At 45.4% G+C, this 21,121-nt stretch overlaps 2 protein-coding genes across 2 annotated transcripts in view; one reads left to right on the top strand and one right to left on the bottom strand.

The window, feature by feature from the left end:
- Nucleotides 1–6,278, bottom strand: part of adamtsl2 (ADAMTS-like 2) — a 33,774-nt gene extending 27,496 nt beyond the window's left edge. The window contains exon 1 of the mRNA XM_061039043.1: nucleotides 5,998–6,278. The gene's annotated coding sequence lies outside the window, so the exon portion shown is untranslated. The remainder of the gene's footprint in view (nucleotides 1–5,997) is intronic.
- Nucleotides 6,279–15,675: 9,397 nt separating this feature from the next.
- On the top strand, nucleotides 15,676–19,832 carry mymk (myomaker, myoblast fusion factor). Its single transcript, XM_061039354.1, has 6 exons — nucleotides 15,676–16,077; nucleotides 16,810–16,924; nucleotides 17,754–17,902; nucleotides 18,073–18,189; nucleotides 18,290–18,430; nucleotides 18,653–19,832. The coding sequence occupies exons 1-6, from the start codon at nucleotides 15,943–15,945 to the stop codon at nucleotides 18,851–18,853; spliced, it is 858 nt and encodes a 285-aa protein (XP_060895337.1). The 5' UTR covers nucleotides 15,676–15,942; the 3' UTR covers nucleotides 18,854–19,832.
- The last annotated feature ends 1,289 nt before the right edge of the window (nucleotides 19,833–21,121 follow it).

Here is a 21,121-nt window from a genome sequence, read left to right as displayed (position 1 = left end):
ATGTTGACTGTTCTCACTTGAAAAGTTGATCACACAGAAACTTGCTCTCCCTCTCAGCTGCTATAACACATGACGGCTGATTTAGTTAGTTACGCAGCGCACAGCTCCCACAGCTAGGTGTTTGTTCTGCCCTCTGAGTCTGCCTTCATGACATCACAAAGGGAAGTAGCCCCTCCCCCAGGTGGGTGACACTCCCACATTTAGGTGTTTGTTCTGCCCTCTGAGTCTGCCTTCTCACCGTAAACAATAGAACATGGAGCGAGAAAGACCGAAACACCCAAGCACCTTCCAGAGAGAGGGCGTGGTCATACACAGCTCATTTACATATTTAAAGGTACAGACACAGAAACAGTCTGTTCTGAGCAGGGCTGAAATAGAGGGGTTTATAGACATGATCAAATACAGGATCAGAGTGGATTTAGAACAAGAAACTTCACACACATGTTTTGAGGAGCTCTGAGACTTATTTAAACTGAAGAGGAGGAGGAGGACATGCGACCTTTAAGTCGTTTCATCTCTTGGATAAAAGTCTTCAGTGTCGTCTCACCGGTCCATCTCCCTGAACGTCCTCCTCAAGTGGGCAATGTCGATCTTTCAGTTGAGTTTCATTTCAGATCTGAACGACCTCTCCACAAAGTTACACACGACCACATCAAACGCAGAGTTTTCATTGGTTAAGACCAAGGTTGAAGGGGTTGTGAGGAGTCATCTGATCCAACCGCCAAAGCAGCCACAATCTACGCATCAGTCAGACCACCAACGAGCAAACAAGTCGTTCTGGTTCATTTGTCTTACCATCTAAAGGTCGACTGCTGCGTCTGCAAACATCCCAACGATCCACATCAAGTGAAAGATTTCATACAAACACATCACATCCATCCCGATCAGACACGGCGCAAAGAGGATGTGGGAACAAGACACGATCCATAGGCGGCAAAACTACGGGAATATCATACGTTAGGAAAAGAGCGGCGGTGATGTCAGCAGCGCTTTTCTGAAAAGTTGAAAGATTTTCAACTTCAGCGCTCGGAGCAGCTGCACAAAAAAAGAAGAAAAGACGCTGGGCGCTGTGCTTTCTGCAGAAAACAATAGAGGGGAAAAAGACGCTAGCGCTCATTAAAGAACACCGGGTGAACATGGAGCCTTAGAGGAACCTTTGTAGCTCCTGCTTCAGAGTAGGTTCTCTCTCAGCACCATGGTGGAGCGAATGCAGACAGCAGAAAGTCCCCATGATAGTTCTCAGGGAACTCCCTAGTGGATAGTTCCTCTTTGCAAAGTCCCCGGGACTGTTTGGTCCTAACACACTTCGTGGTCAGAGTACCCGTGATAGTTAGAGTGACCTCGACTGGAAGAACAGCCTGTGCACGATTCTCTAACAGAACTAAATATGTTCCTTATGGAGTAAATAAAAAAGATGAAAACACAGAGAAACAAACTTAAACTACACACACACACACACACACACACAGACACACACACACACAGACACACACACACACACACAGACACACACACACACACACACACACACACAGACACACACACACACACACACACAGACACACACACACACACACACACACACACACACACACACAGAGACACACACACACACACACACACACACACAGACACACACACACACACACAGACACACACACACACACACACAGACACACACACACACACACACAGACACACACACACAGACACACACACACACACACACACACACACACACACACACACACACACAGAGAGACACACACACACACACACACACACACACACAGAGAGAGACACACACACACACACACACAGAGACACACACACACACACACACACACACACAGAGACACACACACACACACACACACAGAGACACACACACACACACACACAGACACACACACACACACACACACAGACACACACACACAGACACACACACACACACACACACACACACACACACACACACAGAGACACACACACACACACACACACACACACACACAGAGAGAGACACACACACACACACACAGAGACACACACACACACACACACACACACACACAGAGACACACACACACACACACACAGAGACACACACACACACACACACACACACACACACACACACTCTTGGTCTTCCTCCTCCTTGTTGCTGTAGTTTCCCAGCAAGTCTAGCAGGGCAGACCCAGAGGGCAAAAGTAAACACCGTCCCCTCATCCTCCCATTCCCCCCCCCCCCCCCCCCCCACCCTTGTGCCGTATACCTACCATGACGGCCCCTTGGGGCCTCTCGCCTCACTGTCTTGTTTTTGTAGCGCTGGCAGCCTCAGCAGACAGACAGACAGCGGTAGTCTGTACCCTGGGAGGTAAGACTGATACTGAACTGTCTAACACTGAATATCCTCCGACCTCTGTTGGCCGTCTGAAATATGAATATATCCTACAGCAGGATTTTAATTCTGACATGAAGGTGATTGTTTGATATGTAAACAAAAAGTTTGTTGCATTTCTTCACCTTATCGTAATTCAGGAATCGGGAAAAACAACAACTACACTACCCAGAACCCTAGAGTATCACAGCGACGTCTCTGATTGGTGGAGCCTGCTGTCACCATGGAAACGTTGGCTGTCTACAGCTACCACTGAAGTTCAACGCATTAAACACAAACTACAATATCAACACTTAAATACAGATAAATGTAGTAAGAAGTTCTGTGTACATTCAGAAAGAAGTGTGATAAACTATCGTATGTGGGTCTCCTTACAATCGCAATGGCTTGTGGGATGCGTAGTTCCTTCACTCCCAGGAAAAACTACAAACACAGTCCTGTACCTTTGCCTTTTACGTTTTTCAATCGTTTTTTTTGTGCACAAAATCAAATGTTTTACAGTCACGAGTTATCGATTAGCTGGTTTCAGGATTTTAAATATTGATGTGACCCCCCCGCGCCGCTGAAAAGAGAAACAGGACTTATGTCGTCAAATCCAAATAAAACCTTTTTACGAACATACTGAATATGAAAGACAAACGAGGAGTATTTCAGAGAAGACACCAACTCCATTCCTCGACGGTCGTTAGCAGAAGTTTCTGGGACGATGCTCGTTTTGTTGTTCTTGAAGAGTTTAGTTTTGTCTGCGTTTAGAACTAGTCACAGCTCACAGATCTTGTACAAATCAAAATGCATGCTGAAGATTTGTGAATGCTTAAACATCACTGAACAGCTTTGGTTGCATCTTCTCCCCTAAAGAGATTCAAAAGTTGTGATGTGCATATTTCAGTTGAGAGATTGATGGCTAAATGGTCGAGACAATTTTGTTGATTAGATTTGGACAAAAACCACTGCATAGTGTTCATGATTTAAATCAGACATAAGTGGTGATGGTGTTTCTGTCTGCCCTCTGAAGCCCACATCGGTCAGACCGCGGAGCGAGTGTGGTGTGGCTGTCTGCTCGTCAGCGGGTAGACTCATCAATGAGCCAAACTCTCTTCTCTTCAGTGCACATGCAGAGGGGAATGAATCAGGGTTTTATTGCCCTCTTGTATGCAAAGAAAACGAGCATGAGAGCCAACAGACAGACAGATGGGCAGACGGAGGACGAGATGGGAAAAGAGGATGATGGATACGAGACAGAGGGAGGAGAAGAAAGAGAAATAAGCAAAGACTTAGAGGACGAGTAAAGAAGCCAGTCTGAGAAGTTGAGGAGAGGTCAGCGGAGTTTAGAAACCCCCGAGGCAAACAGAAGCTGGGGCAGATTGCTCACACTTGAACTCTGACATATTTATTGACTCGCTCTTCGGGGCTGCATTTCCCAGGAAACTGCCAGGCTCAGTTCATGTGTCTTACATTCACTTGCAATGAAAAAAAAAACGTACACTGAGCACGCTTTGCAAAGTCAAGGGTGCCCATTAGTGCTCTGTCTGACCACCAACTTGTGCAGTGTAACACATACACTCCAATAAAAAGGTACAAACTTTACCTACTGAATATATTAACGAACTACACAAAGACTGCTGACATTCTGCACATTTTCAATGAGGGAGAAGCTTGAGTCCCGCTGGCTGTGTTGTTGTCAGAGCCGTGTTTACATGGACGGGACGGCCGGCTCCTCCCCTTGTGTATAAAAGCTGTTTTAGTCAAGAACTAGAGAGAAGAACATACTCACTGATTATTTGGATGTTAGTAAGAGTTTTTAGATCACGCTCATTCTGTGTCAGTTTACATGAAATGTGAAGCTACGAGCTAACTAAAGAGCGCTAACATTAGCATGCTAACACAACAATGTGAAGCTACGAGCTAACTAAAGAGCGCTAACATTAGCATGCTAAGACAACGATGCAGCTAGAGCAAAGGACAATTTTGTCCGCCGCTTACACTTAGCTCTTATGTGCACTGTGAGTGGAGGAAAGTGGAGGCTTCAGTATGGAGGAGGCGTGGCCTAACAGGAAGTGTGTTTTGTTTTCATACTGGTGCTCAAGGGCGACCTCTACTGGATGAAAAAGTCGCTCATTCTTCCTCTAACAGGAGAAAAGCACCACCTGTAGAAGCTTAAACAGCAGACGCTCAAAGGGTGCAGTCTGTCACGGCTGTTTGCTGTTCCCTGTGCTGTTCGTCCCCCCGCCCCTTCTGGTGTCTCTGCACAGGTGAAGCTTCTGATTGGACGATGACGCACGCCTGGCCTCAGTGCTTTAAAGCCAGTGATGAGTTCAGGAGGAGAGGGGCTTTTGGAGTCAGGGAGGTTGTGTTTGTTGTGTTTAGTGAAATAAGTTTCTTTTGATTTAGTCGTCTGTCTATTGGAGGAATTCCTTTTGTAAATGTTCAGTTAAATTCTGGTGCATCAGACGCACTTGGATACCTTTTATTTCATCGAAAAAGTTGCCAGCGGTGCGATCAATATTCGTCTCAGAGGAAGGCGGTTTTAACCTTTTTCTCTCTGGGAGACCCCCAAAACCGACTGCGTCTTATACACCATTGCGACTCATATTCCGAAAATTTTACAGTAAGTAATTGGACACCTCGACATGTGAAGACCGGGTCGAGGTAAATACAGAAACCTTTAACGGCATCCTCAGCCTCTACAGTACCATCTTCTGAAGAGACTTCTGACTTTCATTTTGAACCCAAAGGGTGTTTAATGTTGGCACCAGGACTCGTTTGTACGAGGAGAAACTACTTTACTACCATAAAAAGAAGTTTAGCATGTTTAGAAAGTAAAACTAGACGGCCAAGACGTGTAGAGGTTTTATCCTGTAACTCTCTGAAAACAGTAAAAACCAGAATGCACACTTTGACAAGTAGTAAGCCTCTACCTCACCACTGTACACACACACACACACTGAGAAACACACACACATCGCCCTACAGCTGACAAGTTTCCAGACAGACTCTGGCCTCTCTAGGTACACACATAAACACACATACACACCTGCACACATAAACACACATACACACCTGCACACATAAACACACATACACACCTGCACACATAAACACACATACACACCTGCACACATAAACACACATACACACCTGCACACATAAACACACATACACACACTTCTGAAGGAGAGTCAGCATTTTTTTGTGGATTTGTTTTGGTCTGGTGCAAAACACAAGTCTAATTGGCTCTGCTTTACCTTGTAAATACACACACGCACACACACACAGACACACACACACACACACACACACACACACACAGACACGCACACGCACACACACACACGCACACGCACACGCACGCACGCGCACACGCACACACTCACACACTCACACACAAACACACATATGTACACAGGCAAAAAAAAGCAGATACAAATCACACCAGCTCTACAGGCATGCAAACACACATGACCACACACTGAATCAGAAAATACACAAAGAAGTACACACTTAACACAGCTTACTCAAGCATATGTGTGCACACTGTCACACACACACACACACACACACACACAGGAGGTTTCAAATATTTACTCACTCACCTCGCCTGCAGCAGTCCAAGGGCGTCTCAGTCTGTGTTGAGGATGCTGCTCAGTGTGTGAGTGTGTGTATGTGTGCACGTGTGTGTGTATGTGCAAGTGTGTGTGTACGTGTGTATGTGCGTGTGTGTGTGTGGTGTGTGTGTGTCAGGGTGCCAGCGACAGTGGTGTGTGGTGTGGTGGTGCGTTGGTGAGTGCTGCTGTCGCTCTGGAGTGAAGAGGGAGAGACAGACAGAGAGAGAGGGGAAGGGAGGGAGGTAAGGTGTGCTCTCTCTCCCTGCATCCCTCTTCTTCCTCCTCCTCCTCCTCCTCCTCCTCCTCCTCCTCTCCAGTCAGCAGGAGCAGTAGAGTGGCAGCGGAGGGAGAGGGTGGGAGGGTCAGAGGAGAAAAAACAGGAGCAACCCTTGCTGGCTGCTCTGCTTTCATTCTCTCAAGAGTTTGTTCTGAAAATCCGATCATCTCTGAGCCCACTGAAGCTAACACATTTCACATGCTTATATGATATCCACGCCTTCCAATGGTCTGCCTCTATCTCTCTCTGTGAGTCCGTTGTCGGGGTGAGGAGATGTCACTCTGAGAAAATGGATGGAAACAGACAGAGACAGAGGGAAACTCCAGATTTCCCACAGTGCTCCCCTCCCCTGGGTCTTTTCTTCATAACAGCTTCCGGAAAAAAGGCACTCATTCATTTTTCTTAAGTTGCAATGATTTGGTGTTTCTGTAAATAGCTGAGCAAACACAAAAACGCTGATGCTCTAATTCTGTAGGTAATGCAACATTCGTACTGCCCAAAAAAACTGCAGGATTAATTGAACTATCCGACGTTATAACAACTGGCCAACATAGAGAGAGAGAACAATTCTATCCTGCACACAACAGAGGGGAGATTCATGGCTCTTCATCGACTTTTTAGATTTGAAGGCAACTCCTTCTGAGAGGCTTTTCTTCAGTCCGCTTTGAAAATGTGAAAGTTTTAACTTTTCACTAATATACTGTACGTGTGACATTCATTTTATTTACATCTATGCATTGGTTGTCTATGCAATTGCACCCTTGGAAAAACAAGCTTTTCTTTTGCTCCGACCATTAATTTAGATTTCTGGAGAATCACTGCAGGACTCTATGGATGCATCGTTGCTTTAATAACATGAGCCTCTGTATAAAAAGTATAAATAAACATCTTAAAGGACCCCTAGTGGTTAAAATGTGTACTGCAGTCTAAATTATAAACATCATAGAGAGCTGTCTCCCCCCTCTCTAGACTCGATGCTCACTCAGGTCACCATGTGGTGGACTCTGAAGCTTCAGTGTTTATCCAGCTCTGCATGGGTCTGTAAACCTTTCTGTGTTCTAACCTCTCTCCATTTTTCAAAAGCATCTCCAATATTGATCCTAGTTTGAGCACGTTTCTGCTCGTGGAGCTTATTAGAAACATGCAGAGGCTTTTTAGGTCGGGTACAATCACTTCTATCTGAACCACTTCTCTTGCCCGCTTCCATCACTGCAACACCTGTTGACCTGATAACTGCTCTCATATCTGGCAAACCAAGGGGCATCCAAAACGGCCGTGTGGGGGGGTGTCTTAAAAGCGCCTACCTTCTCTGGTCCAAACAAATCCAGAGCATTCAGGAGCAGAATCTAAAGTTAGAAGGAGGACATACTGGCTGCTGCATTGTTGTCAGAGAAGCCAGCACTTCAACATGTTTCCTTAATGATCAGATAGTAAGATACCTTTATCATTTACCTCTCTACACATCTCACTGATGTAAGCATCAGTCGATAAGTCGATAAGGATCAGTTTTGATGAAGGGTAACAGACATAAGTAAATGGACTTGGACAACACGCACGGACTATGTGGAAATTGGGAGTAAGTGTGAAACATTTTTCGCACTTTTGGATTTCCATTTAGTTATTCAGATACAACAAACGTTCTGGATCCGTCAATGCAGCTCCCACTGTCCTCTGTTGTGTTTTATGATTTGATAAGCAGGTATCTTCTAGAGAGGGTGAGTTCTTCTTACAGACAGTGGAAGTCGAAAGCAGCTGGACGGACTGAACTTCAGACTCAGGAATGAGAGTGAATGATGAGAGGACGTCTGAGGACCACCATGTCTGCCCACCATGTCGTCTTCCCCTCTGTCTCCGTCCCTCCTGCTTTATTACTCCTTTTTCCCCTCTTGTGTTTTTTCTCCATCTTTTCTCTTGTGTCTCACCCCTCCCTCTCGTCCTCTCTGTATGTTTCTCTCTCTCTCCTCTTTCGCTCTCACTCCTTCCTCGACTCGTCTCTGTTTCCACAGCTGTCTCTCCGCAGCTTTAAAGCTTTGCACTTGTTCTCCGGATTACTCCTTTGTCTGTTTTTTTTTTTGATCTGTCATGCTTTTGTTGTTACGTTTTGCCCTTCATGCATTTTAAAACATATCGTATGTTGGATGAATCTTTCAGTCCATGCACCAGAAACACTATTGGGTGGTTACCGGTGTATTTTATTAAACCAGTTCCTGAAGCTCCAAGTGAAATGACGCTTGCACAAACACGCCTAGAGCTTCTTCTTCTTCTTCTGTCCTTTCTCTCTTATCCTCCTCCATGCATTTCTCTCACATGTCTAATAGGGCTTTCACACTTGCAGAAACCTCCTGAAAAACTCCAGACAAGCTGTCGGACTTCACCCTGAGTTTCTCCTGTGAGACCTCTAGTACACGTAGCATTGATAAAAAAGACAAATATTCTCATTATAGCGTCGTGTAGCGGACTCTGTTGCTTCGTCCACTTTGTTTTTTTTACGTCACATCTTACCTCAGGGAACCCCCCCCCCCCCCCCCCCCCCCCCCCCCCGCTGTGAGGTGCATGTGTGAACAGATCAGGAGAATCTCCGGAGCAGTCCTCCTGAAGTTATCTAGATATTTTCAGGAGTTCAGATGTGAAACTGCTTCAGTCTGCGGCTCAGCTTCAGATTCATACGATGAAAAGCAAAGTTCAGGGAGACTGGCGGACCAGGACTAAGCCTGCCCACCTCCCTACACATGACGAGTAAAAAGCTTTGCAGACAAAGTGTTGCTCAAGAGCGTCCAACACTCCTCTGTTGTTCTCGTGTTGTTCTCGTGTGGAGCATGCCAAACAGTCTGGAGTCATTAGTGTTGGCACACGCAGACAAAGGAGCGATTAAAGGCGTTATAAACACAAACCGCAGAAGGTTGCCCACTTTCACTTCACTCTGCAGCGTGTGAAACTAAAACACACTGATTCCTCTCTACAGTTGAAGAGTTGATGTAAATGTATCGACAAAGAAGAGAATAACACGACAACAAAGAATAAGAAAACAAACAACAACAAAACACCAAGACAACAACAACGAAGACCTACAGAGGAGACATCCAACCAACAACAACAAAACCCCAACAAGAACCCAAACAGAACCCTGAACATCATCAGAACTCAGACCAAAAGGACTGAAGATGTAAGGGGGGGGGGCTTTAATCTGGGGGGCAGCAGTAGCTCAGTCTGTGGGACTTGGGTTGGAACCGGAGCATCACCGGTTCATGTCATCATCACCGGCCTCATTCACCAATCTTCTTCTTCAGGACTTTCTTCAGTAGTCTAATCTACAGTCACAATCTTCTTCTTTCTGAAGTAGATTTCTAAGAAGACTTTCGGTCAGATTCACCATCGTGTTCTTACGTAGGCTTACTGTTCGATTTTTTTGATCCAGCAGATGTCGCCCTTGAGCACCAGCATGAAACCAAAACAACTTGCGCTGCATTGTTGTGTTAGCATGCTAATGCTAGCGATCTTTATTATGCTCGTATCTTCACACTGCATGTAAATTTACCTGAAATGAGCGTGATCTAGAAACACAGTTAAGCAGTGAGTACAGTATGTTATTCTTCTTTTCTCTAGTCCCTCAATTAAACAACTTTTATACACGAGGGGAGGAGTCAGCCGGCCGTCCGGGCGATGTAAACAAAGTGAAGATAGGACTCTGAAAACATCACAGACAGTGGGACTCGGGTGTTACACCCATTGTAGACAGTCATGACTCACAGAGTTATTTTCAGAGGAGATACTTGATTTCTATTTAAGTGTGAAAAATCACATATAAAGACTTTAAAGTTTAAAGCGTGCGCATGTTGTTCCTAATTAGCATAGGTAACCGCCTGCTAATGCCCATAAAAGGGCGTGAGTGCACGGCCCTGCAGACGCACAGAAACACATTCTGGTAGCTAAAAACAACTAGCAACTTTATAATCGGCGCCGCATACTGTTCTTACCTCAGAAGCAAACATCAGAGAATCTTCTTCAAAAGTTTGTAAGAAGGATTTAAGAACACGCTCCAGCTCTGAGCAGACTTCAGGAGGTGAAACGTCTTCTAGATCTTCAGCTTCCATCCTCTACGTTTAATGGTTTCATACATTTTGCACTAAAGACATCGCTTTGCAGCCGCTGTTGTCAAATCAAACTCAAACGTTATCTCGCTCATGTGAAATGAAGAACAGGTCATGAACTTCAAAAGATGGATCCAGTGAATAAATACTTTGTGTTTGTTTGAAGCAGGAAACCTTAAAGTAAATATCATTTCCTGCTTGTTAAGATGTTTTTTTTTATAATTCAAAGTGTGAATATCTTTGATTAAAGAAAGTCAACATGGTGGCAGTGAGGACGAGCTCCAGGTAAAGAAACAGCAGCTCCGCTCACACTGGTTCCCTTTCTCTCCCAGTGACTGTCTGGCTGAATCTTAAGCCCCGCCCACTCAATTATTTTCGAAAGAAGGCCTGCAGGTCACAAGTCATGACTATTTATTACTGAATCAAAAGGAAGCCGGGTGTTTCTTCAGATGCGTCCAGGAAGTCTGCTCCACATTCCCACACTTACCCGCCGTGTTTAGACTGAGGGGTCCGGAGGTGAAAGTCACCACAGGACACGGACTCTCCTGGACCAGAAGAGCCGAGGGTCCTCACATTTCACCACAAACACCCAGATTATAAAAAAGATTTAATGACCCCAAAAAAATATATAATAATAATAATAATAATAATAATAAAGACATTTTCATTCACATGTTCTAACAAAAACTAAAAATATATAGAACTTTTTAGTTCAAGACTTGAAGAGCTCTTTGAAAATCCCATGAGGGGCGCTGGTGGCCCAGTGGTTAGTGCGCACGCTCCATGTACGGAGGCTGTAGTCCTCCAGGCGGCTGGACCAGGTTCAGGTTTGACCTGTCGCTCCTCACCCGCACGTCACCCCCCGCTCTCTCTCTCCCTGATTCTGACCCTGTCCACTGTCCTGTCTCTACAATAAAGACACCAAAAGCCCAAAAATAAATCTTTAAAAAGAAGCCGTTTACACATCTGCTGACACGGAGCTGCCTCCCTGCTGTCCAGGTCTGAGTCGGTCCTGGACCCTGCTGTCCAGGTCTGACTCAGTCCTGGACCCTTCTGTCCAGGTCTGAGTCAGTCCTGGTCTGAGGTCTGAGTCAGTCCTGGGCCCTGTTGTCCAGGTCTGAGTCGGTCCTGGACCCTGCTGTCCAGGTCTGAGTCAGTCCTGGACCCTTCTGTCCAGGTCTGAGTCAGTCCTGGTCTGAGGTCTGAGTCAGTCCTGGGCCCTGCTGTCCAGGTCTGAGTCAGTCCTGGTCTGAGGTCTGAGTCAGTCCTGGACTCTGCTGTCCAGGTCTGAGTCAGTCCTGGTCTGAGGTCTGAGTCAGTCCTGGACTCTGCTGTCCAGGTCTGACTCAGTCCTGGACCCGCTTAAATTCTCACACTTTCATAAGTTACATTCCAAAGTGCGCCTGGGACTCGAGCTCTGACCTCCTGACCACCGGCTCCTGGGGGGTCAGGAGAGGTTCGGTCTGGGGTCGGCTTACAGACTCATGCTGCTCATGGAACGGGGACTAATGAAGACTTGGATTACTCGGGTTGTCAGAATCGTAGATACTCTGAAACTCCTGTTATCATAATGATCCATATCAAAAGAACTCGAGCTTTAAAATAATATAAAGATCTTGTGTCATATTCTTCACCTGGCTCAGACTGCAGGATCATCGGGCTGCTTTGAGGTTTGACTCCTCCTTCCTCACGGGGCGGGGTCGCTCCCGACTCGAGGCTGCTCAGACCCGATTATCTGACCAAATGTTCTCGTAGTGTGAGTCGTATCAAGATCCAATCAGAACGTCCCCCATCTGCTCAGAGAGCGTCAGCAACGCCCCGATTTATATGAAACATGTTTGATATTAAGGATTTAAAATCTTGAAGATTACTCCATGAAAGAGTCTGCAGGAAGTCGTGTGAGTACAATAACCACGAGAGACCAGACGAGTCAGCTGGACACCTGAGATGAATCTGACAGTTACAACCTGACCTCCATGTTGTCCACGTCTCCCCAGACGTTACTTCACCCAGAAGTTAAAATGTTTTTCCTCTCTACAAAAAACATTCAAATCACAAGTTTAACCTCCGGCTCCATCGTCTACATGAGGTCAGGTGAGGCGGTGCGTTCCTCCGCTGACACGATGATCTTAATCCTGCAGTCTGTGATGTGTCTTTATTTTCATTTCATGTTTGAGATTATAGAGAAATATATCTTTTAGGATTATTATTCTAAATTATTATTCTTTTAGTGAATAACTTTGCTCCCACAGGTGGGCGGAACGTGTCCACATTTTCCCACAGAAAGTAGCAACAAACCCCCTGCTGGGTGCTGGAGGTCAGAGGTCACTGAGAGTGACCTGCGACCTCAGTTCAGCTACAGGAATGTCACCTATTTCAACGTGCTGAGCAAAGTGTTTCTATCACTGACCGCTTGCAGCCGCTACACTCCAAACACAGGGCTGAGTAAGTTGGGGATGTGTCCGACAGAGGGCGTGTTCAGGACGGCGTGTTCAGGGGGGGCGTGTCCAGGCTGTGGAAGCCATCTGAGAGGTTGTGTCCCGTCCCGGCCCCGGCGGCTCGGGTTACTGAAACACTCGGAGAATCTGAGGCGTGCGGTGAAAGCCCTGAGCAATAGAACACCCTTTGTGTCGCTGCCACAAGCCTTTGAGCAGGTGTAACAGCTGAGGGGGGGGGGGGGCTTTTGAGACATTCATCCAGAGATCCCCGTGAACGACAGAGCAGGACAGAGTCAAATATGGCTTCACTGAGGAGGCTAACATGTCCTTAAGTAGCTCATGACCAGACGAGTTCATTCTTAACAGAGAACTTCATACAGCTGTTACTATGACAACACGACACAAAGAAAAACATTGAACACAACTTCATGGTGCTTCAGCATCACAGTCATAACTTCTCTGTCTTTATATTCACAGATTTACTTTTTTTTCCATTTGTTGGAGGTGGAGTCCATGGGTGGAGATACCAGGGGAGGGGAGGGGATCCCACTGTGACGTCACAAGGAGAGCACATTAGAAACAGAGTATTGTTCTCTGTGTTGTAAGACTTATGCAGACCACAAACAAAGAACTGGATGGGTTTATTTAGACACTCAGGTTAATCAGATATATGTTCAGAAACACTGTAGAAGTGGATTTTACATAATATGTCCTCTTTTTAGACCGAGACAAGACCGAGTAAAAAGGCTTCCGATTCCGAGACGAGACCTTAAGAAGACTTGCAGCGACATCATCTCATTTCTAAATATTGAAGTCTCAAAAGGAGGTTTTTGCTGAACTCATTCTGACTCGTCGTCCACACGGTGTCGTATCTACAATAAGAATCAATCACGTCATTCTTAGATGGTTTAATTATTACATTTACATTTCACATTCCTTATTTATAGCATGAGGTTTTCTATACGGTGTGTCGTCTGTATAGCCGGTGCAAAAACAAAAGCCTGAAAAAGTGAAGGTGTGCGAGCATTGATCCTAATGTGTCTCAGAGAACCATCATGAAAGACTCTGTTGTCACGACACACACAGTGGAGGTCTCTGTGTTAAAGGCTCTTAAGTCATGAAGAATTCATTCCTTTTCTACGACCTTAGAGCTTTCTTCATGAGCGGCTCCTCTTCTTAATGTAAAGGCTGTGACATGAGAGCATGCTGTCAGGAGACATGTGTAACCATCACATGGTGCGGGGTGTCGACTCACAGGGTTCAGTTCTGGATTCTGAGTTAATATGACTCTGTCAGCGTCTACAGCCCGTTAGAGACGACTTCCTGATGAAGGATGGATTTATTGATTTATTTGTATCAAACCTGGCAAAAATTCAACGTCTCTCTGAGTCATGACTGTCTACAATGAGGGAGTAGCTCGAGTCCCGCTGGCTGTGTTGTTGTCAGAGCCGTGTTTACATGGACGGGACGGCCGGCTCCTCCCCTTGTGTATAAAAGCTGTTTTAGTCAAGAACTAGAGAGAAGAAGAAGAACATACTCACTGATTATTTGGATGTTAGTAAGAGTTTTTAGATCACGCTCATTCTGTGTCAGTTTACATGAAATGTGAAGCTACGAGCTAACTAAAGAGCGCTAACATTAGCATGCTAACACAACAATGTGAAGCTACGAGCTAACTAAAGAGCGCTAACATTAGCATGCTAACACAACAATGTGAAGCTACGAGCTAGCACTAACATTAGCATGCTAACACAACAATGTGAAGCTACGAGCTAACTAAAGAGCGCTAACATTAGCATGCTAACACAACAATGTGAAGCTACGAGCTAGCACTAACATTAGCATGCTAACACAACAATGTGAAGCTACAAGCTAACTAAAGAGCGCTAACATTAGTATACTAACACAACAATGTGAAGCTACGAGCTAACTAAAGAGCGCTTACATTAGCATGCTAACACAACAATGTGAAGCTACGAACTAGCGCTAACATTAGCATGCTAACACAACAATGTAAAGCTATGAGCTAACTAAAGAGCGCTAACATTAGCATGCTAACACAACAATGTGAAGCTACAAGCTAACTAAAGAGCGCTAACATTAGCATACTAACACAACAATGTGAAGCTACGAGCTAACTAAAGAGCGCTAACATTAGCATACTAACACAACAATGCAGGACACAGGTGATGTGAAGCTACGATCTAACTAAAGAGCGCTAACATTAGCATGCTGACACAACAATGCAGGTCACAGCTGATGTGAAGCTACGATCTAACTAAAGAGCGCTAACATTAGCATGCTAACACAACAATGTGAAGCTACGAGCTAACTAAAGAGCGCTAACATTAGCATGCTAACAACAATGCAGGACACGGGCAGAGGACAATTTTGTTATTATTATGGTGCGTTCTATTTAATAACTCCTTCATGTGAACGAGTGTAGAGGGGTGTAGGAGGCGTGTCTCTGGAGGAGAGCGGAGGCTTCAGCATGGAGGAGGCGTGGCCAAACAGCAGTTTGTTTTGGTTTAATGTTGGTGCTCAAGAGAGACATCTACTGGATCAGAACGTTGCATATTTGTCCTTTAATAACCTCAAAGACTCGGGACATGCTTTGTCGGCTCCTTTACTCTTCTGGCTGCTCTCGGTTCACGGTGGCAGTGAATGTGACGTCACGATTATCACTCCCAGAGAGAAAGATTGATTCGTCTTAAATCATCCAATTAAAAATCCAGATTCAACTGATTTTTAGTCCCTGTCCTACTTCCTGAACTAGAAATGGACATTGTTGTTTTGTACAGCCTGCAGCCCCTCCCTCTCTGCCCTGGTATTCAAACAGCTGCTCAGTCATGACACTGCACATACAGGCCTCTGCTGAGCTGCCAGCCGCTGGGGGACATTTAAACTTTAAAGGGCCAAAGTGGACAGCTGGGTGTGACCAGGCTGTGTGGGAGTGTATGTGTGCTGTATATGCATTTATCAGCTCATCCAGTCACTGCGACACTCTCTCCCACAAAGGACTACGAGACCAGAAATCTGCTTTCCTGACTTGAATCTCATCTTCTTCAAACTTCTAAAACACAGAGGACGTTTTCTCTTTTACAAACTTTTCTGAGCGTCTGCCTCCACAATGGGCGCGTTTATCGCCAAGATGCTGCTCCCTACAGTCAGCAGCCTGGTGTTCCTGCCCACAGCCAGCGTGGCCGCCAAACGGGGCTTCCACATGGAGGCCATGGTCTACTTCTTCACCATGTTCTTCACTGCGGTGAGAATACACTTGATGCTTCTGTTTCAATGTGATGGACTGAAACGGTCTTTAACTTTGGTGTTTGAGTGAAAGCCTGTGGACTGCACGTCTGTCGGGTCGCACTCGGAGATTCTGTCATTTTCTGACGACCTAAAAGTTTCCTTCAGATGTAAAAGTTGGACTCAGTAACATAAATCCAGTACGAGATGTAAAGATGACTAAAATCCAAATCAAGGTCTCTTTGAACCTGTTTCCTGGTTTTCTAAATATATGTAACACACATTTAAGACTTCTTATCTTGTGCTCAAGTATTCTGGCTACGTCTCATCTAAACCAGTTACTTCATACTCTTGAATCTGAATCCATCCGGACACATTTTATACAATACAACTCTTTAACCTCCTAGATCAGGGGTCGACAAGCGGCCCCCATCAACCATCAACGTGGCCCTCAATGGCCCAGTTCAATTTTTACACATCAATTAATTTGAAACATGAAGAAAACAAAAAGACAAAATCTGCCATGAAATCATGAAAAAGCAGAAATATGTCCATGATAACATCTGATCTCTGGTACATGTTGAGTTAAATTTGAGACATCATCGACTGTAATTGTTTTGGTATTCTACAATTTGGCCCTCTGGCTTTGACAGTTAAATGATTGTGGCCCTTGCTGTGACCAAAGTTGCCCGTCCCCGTCCTGGACTCCTTGGCGGTCTGTTTGACTTTGCACGTGTACGTCTTCCTGCAGATCTACCACGCGTGTGACGGACCAGGCCTCTCCATCCTGTGTTTCATGAAGTACGACATCCTGGAGTACTTCAGTGTGTACGGCACGGCTCTCTCCATGTGGGTGACGCTCATCGGTAAGTCGAAGTGGACTCTGCTGGGGCGTGGCCAGGCCATGATCGGCATGTCTCCTCCGTTATTAAGGTTCATAATCATGGCATCAGCTTTGATTGATTTTCTGAAAAACTAGAACTTTCATGAAGCCTCTTTAGTTAGAGTTCAAAAACAAAGAGCTTGGCCTGCAACAGCTGTTATTAACATGTGTTGTGTTTCTGAGTTCAGCGCACATGTGTTCATGCTGATCTCATATGATCACACACACACACACACACACACACACACACGCACACACACACACACACACACACACACACACACACACACACACACACACACACACACACGCACACAGACACACACACACACACACACGCACATACACAGACACACACACACTCAGTAGAGACATTTGCTCCTCTCTTTCTACCAGTCTATGGTCCTGAGTCCTTTAAATCACATGAAGCACCAAATGCTTCAGCAGCTGCTCTGATTGGTCCACACTCTTTGTATGAAGATCCACTAGATACTCAATCTGACCATGAAAAAAGAACAATCATCCAAACCCAGCTGACAAAATGAAACCAAGCAAAAGATTTGTAAAGAATGAAAGTCGTTAAGATGTCAGCACATAGAAGAATGAATAAAGGATTCTGCGTCTGCAGCCTGTTGCTCGTCCCCGTATCCTTTGTGTCGTCCTCTTATAATGAGAGAACAGATTTATTATTGTTGTCTATGCATCACAGGTTTTTTTATATTATTATATTGACCTTGAAATCTCCCGCCAGAATCTTAATTCTTAATTCCCTGATTTTAAAAAAGTTTGTTTTTGTGTTCTCCTCGTCGCAGCTCTGGGTGACTTTGATGAGCCGCAGCGCTCCAGTATCACCATGTTTGGAGTTTTGACCACAGCTGTGCGGATCTACCAGGATCGCTGGGGCTATGGCATCTACTCTGGACCAATCGGATCAGCTGTCTTCATCATCACTGTCAAATGGGTGACTGCGCCATGATTACTCCTTTTCATATCCTCTTCTCCTCCTCTACACTTGTTTCATTTTGTCTTTTCTTTTTTTCTTTTGCCCTCATCCTTCTTGTCATCAAACCGATAATACAAACGTCTTGTATTGCGAGCGTGACTAACGCGTGGTTATTGTTGTAACTTCAGCTCCAGAAGATGAGGCAGTTGAGGGCGGTGTATCCGGAGAAGAAAGTGTACACTCAGCAGGTCGGCCCGGGCTGCTGCTTTGGCGCTCTCGCTCTGATGCTGCGTTTCTACTTTGAGGTGAGAATGATAATCCTCAACTTTCTTATGTTCTCGTGTAGCTGCACTTGAATAAATGTGATTACTCTAAAGACAATGTCCTGGTCTCCCCCCGCTTCAGGAGTGGGACTATGCTTACGTCCACAGCTTCTACCATCTGTCTCTGGCCGTGTCCTTCGTTCTGCTGCTGCCAAAGAAGAACCGCTACGCAGGAACAGGACGAAACGCTGCCAAGCTCAGCTGCTTCGCTCTCTGCTGCTGCGTATGTCTCATTTATTACTTTCTTCTTAAGAAAGGAGAGCTAAAGGTAGCTGGACAGGTCTTACAAGGAGGAGATAAGATGTTGTTTTATTAAATAATGTAGTCACAGCTGCAGAATATGTAAAGACTGAGGCCAGATGAAGATCCTCTCCATTAAACTGCTTCATCTACTGTCAGTCAAGGTCACATTTTTAATCCTGCATCCTTCATGTTTCCTCTCCAGTCCATGTCCCCTGGTTCCTCTAAAGACAAGACGGACAAAGTGAAGAAGAAGAAGACCCGGACTGTTTGGACGGTCCCCACAGAGAAGCTGTTGACACGAGGCTGTAGCACCCCCACCCTGCCCCTTTACAACCCCCCACCCTCCACTCCCATCAAAGGGACCAGCATCAGCAAGCTGAAAGAGATGAACGGCTGGAAGTGAACCCAAACACATAAGAGTCAGGCGACTTCCTCCTGAAGAACAGACGTAGAGGCTGACCTGCTATGAGAGGAAAAATGGGAAAGTAACCAAACAACTGTCAGCCTGATAAACTTGTTCTGTGGCTGCTAAGTTCATCTTCTTCAGCAGGAAACCAACCGTCATGTGGACATTCCCTTTTCTACTCCAAGAAATCCTTTTTGACTGGGAGAATATTTAAGATCAGCTGAGCGGAGGACTCCAGCGGTGAATATCCAGAAATGCTCTGATGTGGATGGAACAGAGGCGACCCGGGCCTCGGGTTGCCCTCAAAGACCCCGATAAGAACCTGAGCCGTGTGAACCTGAGGACAGGCAGCACGCTACCAAAGAACACACACAGCACGGACAGGGAGACGCTGGACGAGACGAGCTAGTAAAACTGACCGGAAAATTTATGAGAAGAACAAACAGCGGATGGTTTATCTCTCCAAAATATATAAATTGTCTTTAGAAATGTTTCTCAGGGGAGACCCTTCGTCTGCTCGCCCCCTCCCTCCCCCCCCTCCTCTTTCTCCACGCGGCACAGTTTGTTCATGAGAATTACAAGACTGTAAAGTGCTTTTTACCTCTTTTATGTGTCCTCAGGGTGCAGAGTGTGTGGAGCATCAGACGGCCCAGACATCAGTCTGTAACCCGACTGGACTGACATGTTGATGTGAGTCTGGATCAGCAGGTGGACTCCTCTGTCTGTAAAACCTGCTTCACTGATCGAGCAGCTCTGGCTCCGACTCGGTCCCTGATGTGCAGTCTTCAGACTGTTCAGTGTATCAGTTGGAAGCTTCTGTAAATATATTGTTATTTATTGCAGTATGAAAGAATGTACATTAAGTAAACCATGTGTTTGTTTTTTTTTTACTTTTGTATTTTGGCTGTCAAGTGATTACATTTTTAAATCGCTACTTTTCAATAGTAACTTCCATTATTTCACATTTAAAATAAAAACTGCTGTATTTTAAACTTTTGTTCTGTTTTAAGATGAGAGTTCCTTACTTTCTGTTTGAATTAACCATGCTTTTATTTTGAAATAAACTACATTCTGGTAGAGGGAAGGTTACGACCAGGCAGCAACCTCTGGAGTTGAAAAATGAAGCCGATGCTGAAGTGCAGTTCCTGGAGTGTCCACTAGAGGCTGGCTGCAGAAGCACAGGAAGTCACATACACACCCATTCTAAAAAGCCTGTTTTTACAGCAGAGATTAACATGTTTACAGCCTGGTTCAAAAAACCAAATAGGTGTGATTAGCTCATGTCTCGATGGACACACACTGTACGGGGGGTGAATGTTTTGATGACTCATCAGTTTTGATTTGATGAAGGATAAGAGTTATTCACAATAAGGCGTGTAGCTGACCTGATTGACAGGTGGGCGCGGTGTAACGGTTTGTCAGGAGGTTTAAACCCCGCCTCAGCTCCAGCTCTCAGCCTGTCGTTAGGTTGACTGAAAGTTAGACTGAGACAGCATTTCCAGCATGGAGACCGCCATCGATGGGACTCCAGCGCCCCCTGCAGGAACAGACGGGGGACGACACTCAGACTTCATATGTTAATATTTACAGTCTAAGGTTAGGACATGAAGTTAAGCACAGAAACAGGAAGTGGTTAAACTGATGTCAAACAGCTCAAAGGAACGTAACAAAGGTCAATGTGTGATGTCATAAGGTCAATGTGTGATGTCATAAAGTGGATATTACTGTCTGAGAGTTTGTTAAAGTGAAATGAGACATTCAAAGATGCAGCAGTGTCCTTCTTTTACATCACTGAGACTACAGGGAGACACTGAGGACGAGTATCTACGGAGAGCCTGAAGGGACAAAATAACATCAATGCATTAATTTCAGACGATGATTAATGGAGATTCACTAGTTAAAGCTGAGAGTTGTACTTTGTATGGATGGGACAAATAAAGACATGTTGAGACGATGTTTGAACAGCCTTTAGTGGTCTGAACTCAGCGCTCACTGAGGAAACAAACCCCTGACTGGCTCAAACTTCAAGGCCCACTCCAGTCTAGCAATGCTAATCCAATTGCAAACCCACATATCCCCTTCCACTTTCACTTCAGGAGGACCTGCAGTCGTGCGTCTGCACACGTCACCTGCCCCGAACTCTACCCAAAGACTACAAACGCGCTCTGCGGATCTTAGACAAAACAGTCAAAACGTGAATGAACCTGAATGTGTTGGGCCGCGGCCAAGCCAGCAGCTCCCCGTGCCCGGAGAAAGGTGTTTTTG

Source organism: Labrus mixtus, chromosome 5 (genome assembly GCF_963584025.1).
Source record: "Labrus mixtus chromosome 5, fLabMix1.1, whole genome shotgun sequence".
In the NCBI taxonomy this organism is placed as follows: Eukaryota; Metazoa; Chordata; class Actinopteri; order Labriformes; family Labridae; genus Labrus; species Labrus mixtus.
This window is presented reverse-complemented; position numbering and strand designations above follow the sequence as displayed.

Excerpts from the sequence above, each read along its gene's own strand:
- mymk (XM_061039354.1), top strand. The coding sequence starts at position 15,943 with ATGGGCGCGTTTATCGCCAAGATGCTGCTCCCTACAGTCAGCAGCCTG. Across the intron at positions 16,078-16,809 it reads TCACCATGTTCTTCACTGCG|ATCTACCACGCGTGTGACGG; the intron begins GTGAGAATACAC and ends GTCTTCCTGCAG. Across the intron at positions 18,190-18,289 it reads TGCTGCGTTTCTACTTTGAG|GAGTGGGACTATGCTTACGT; the intron begins GTGAGAATGATA and ends CCCCCGCTTCAG.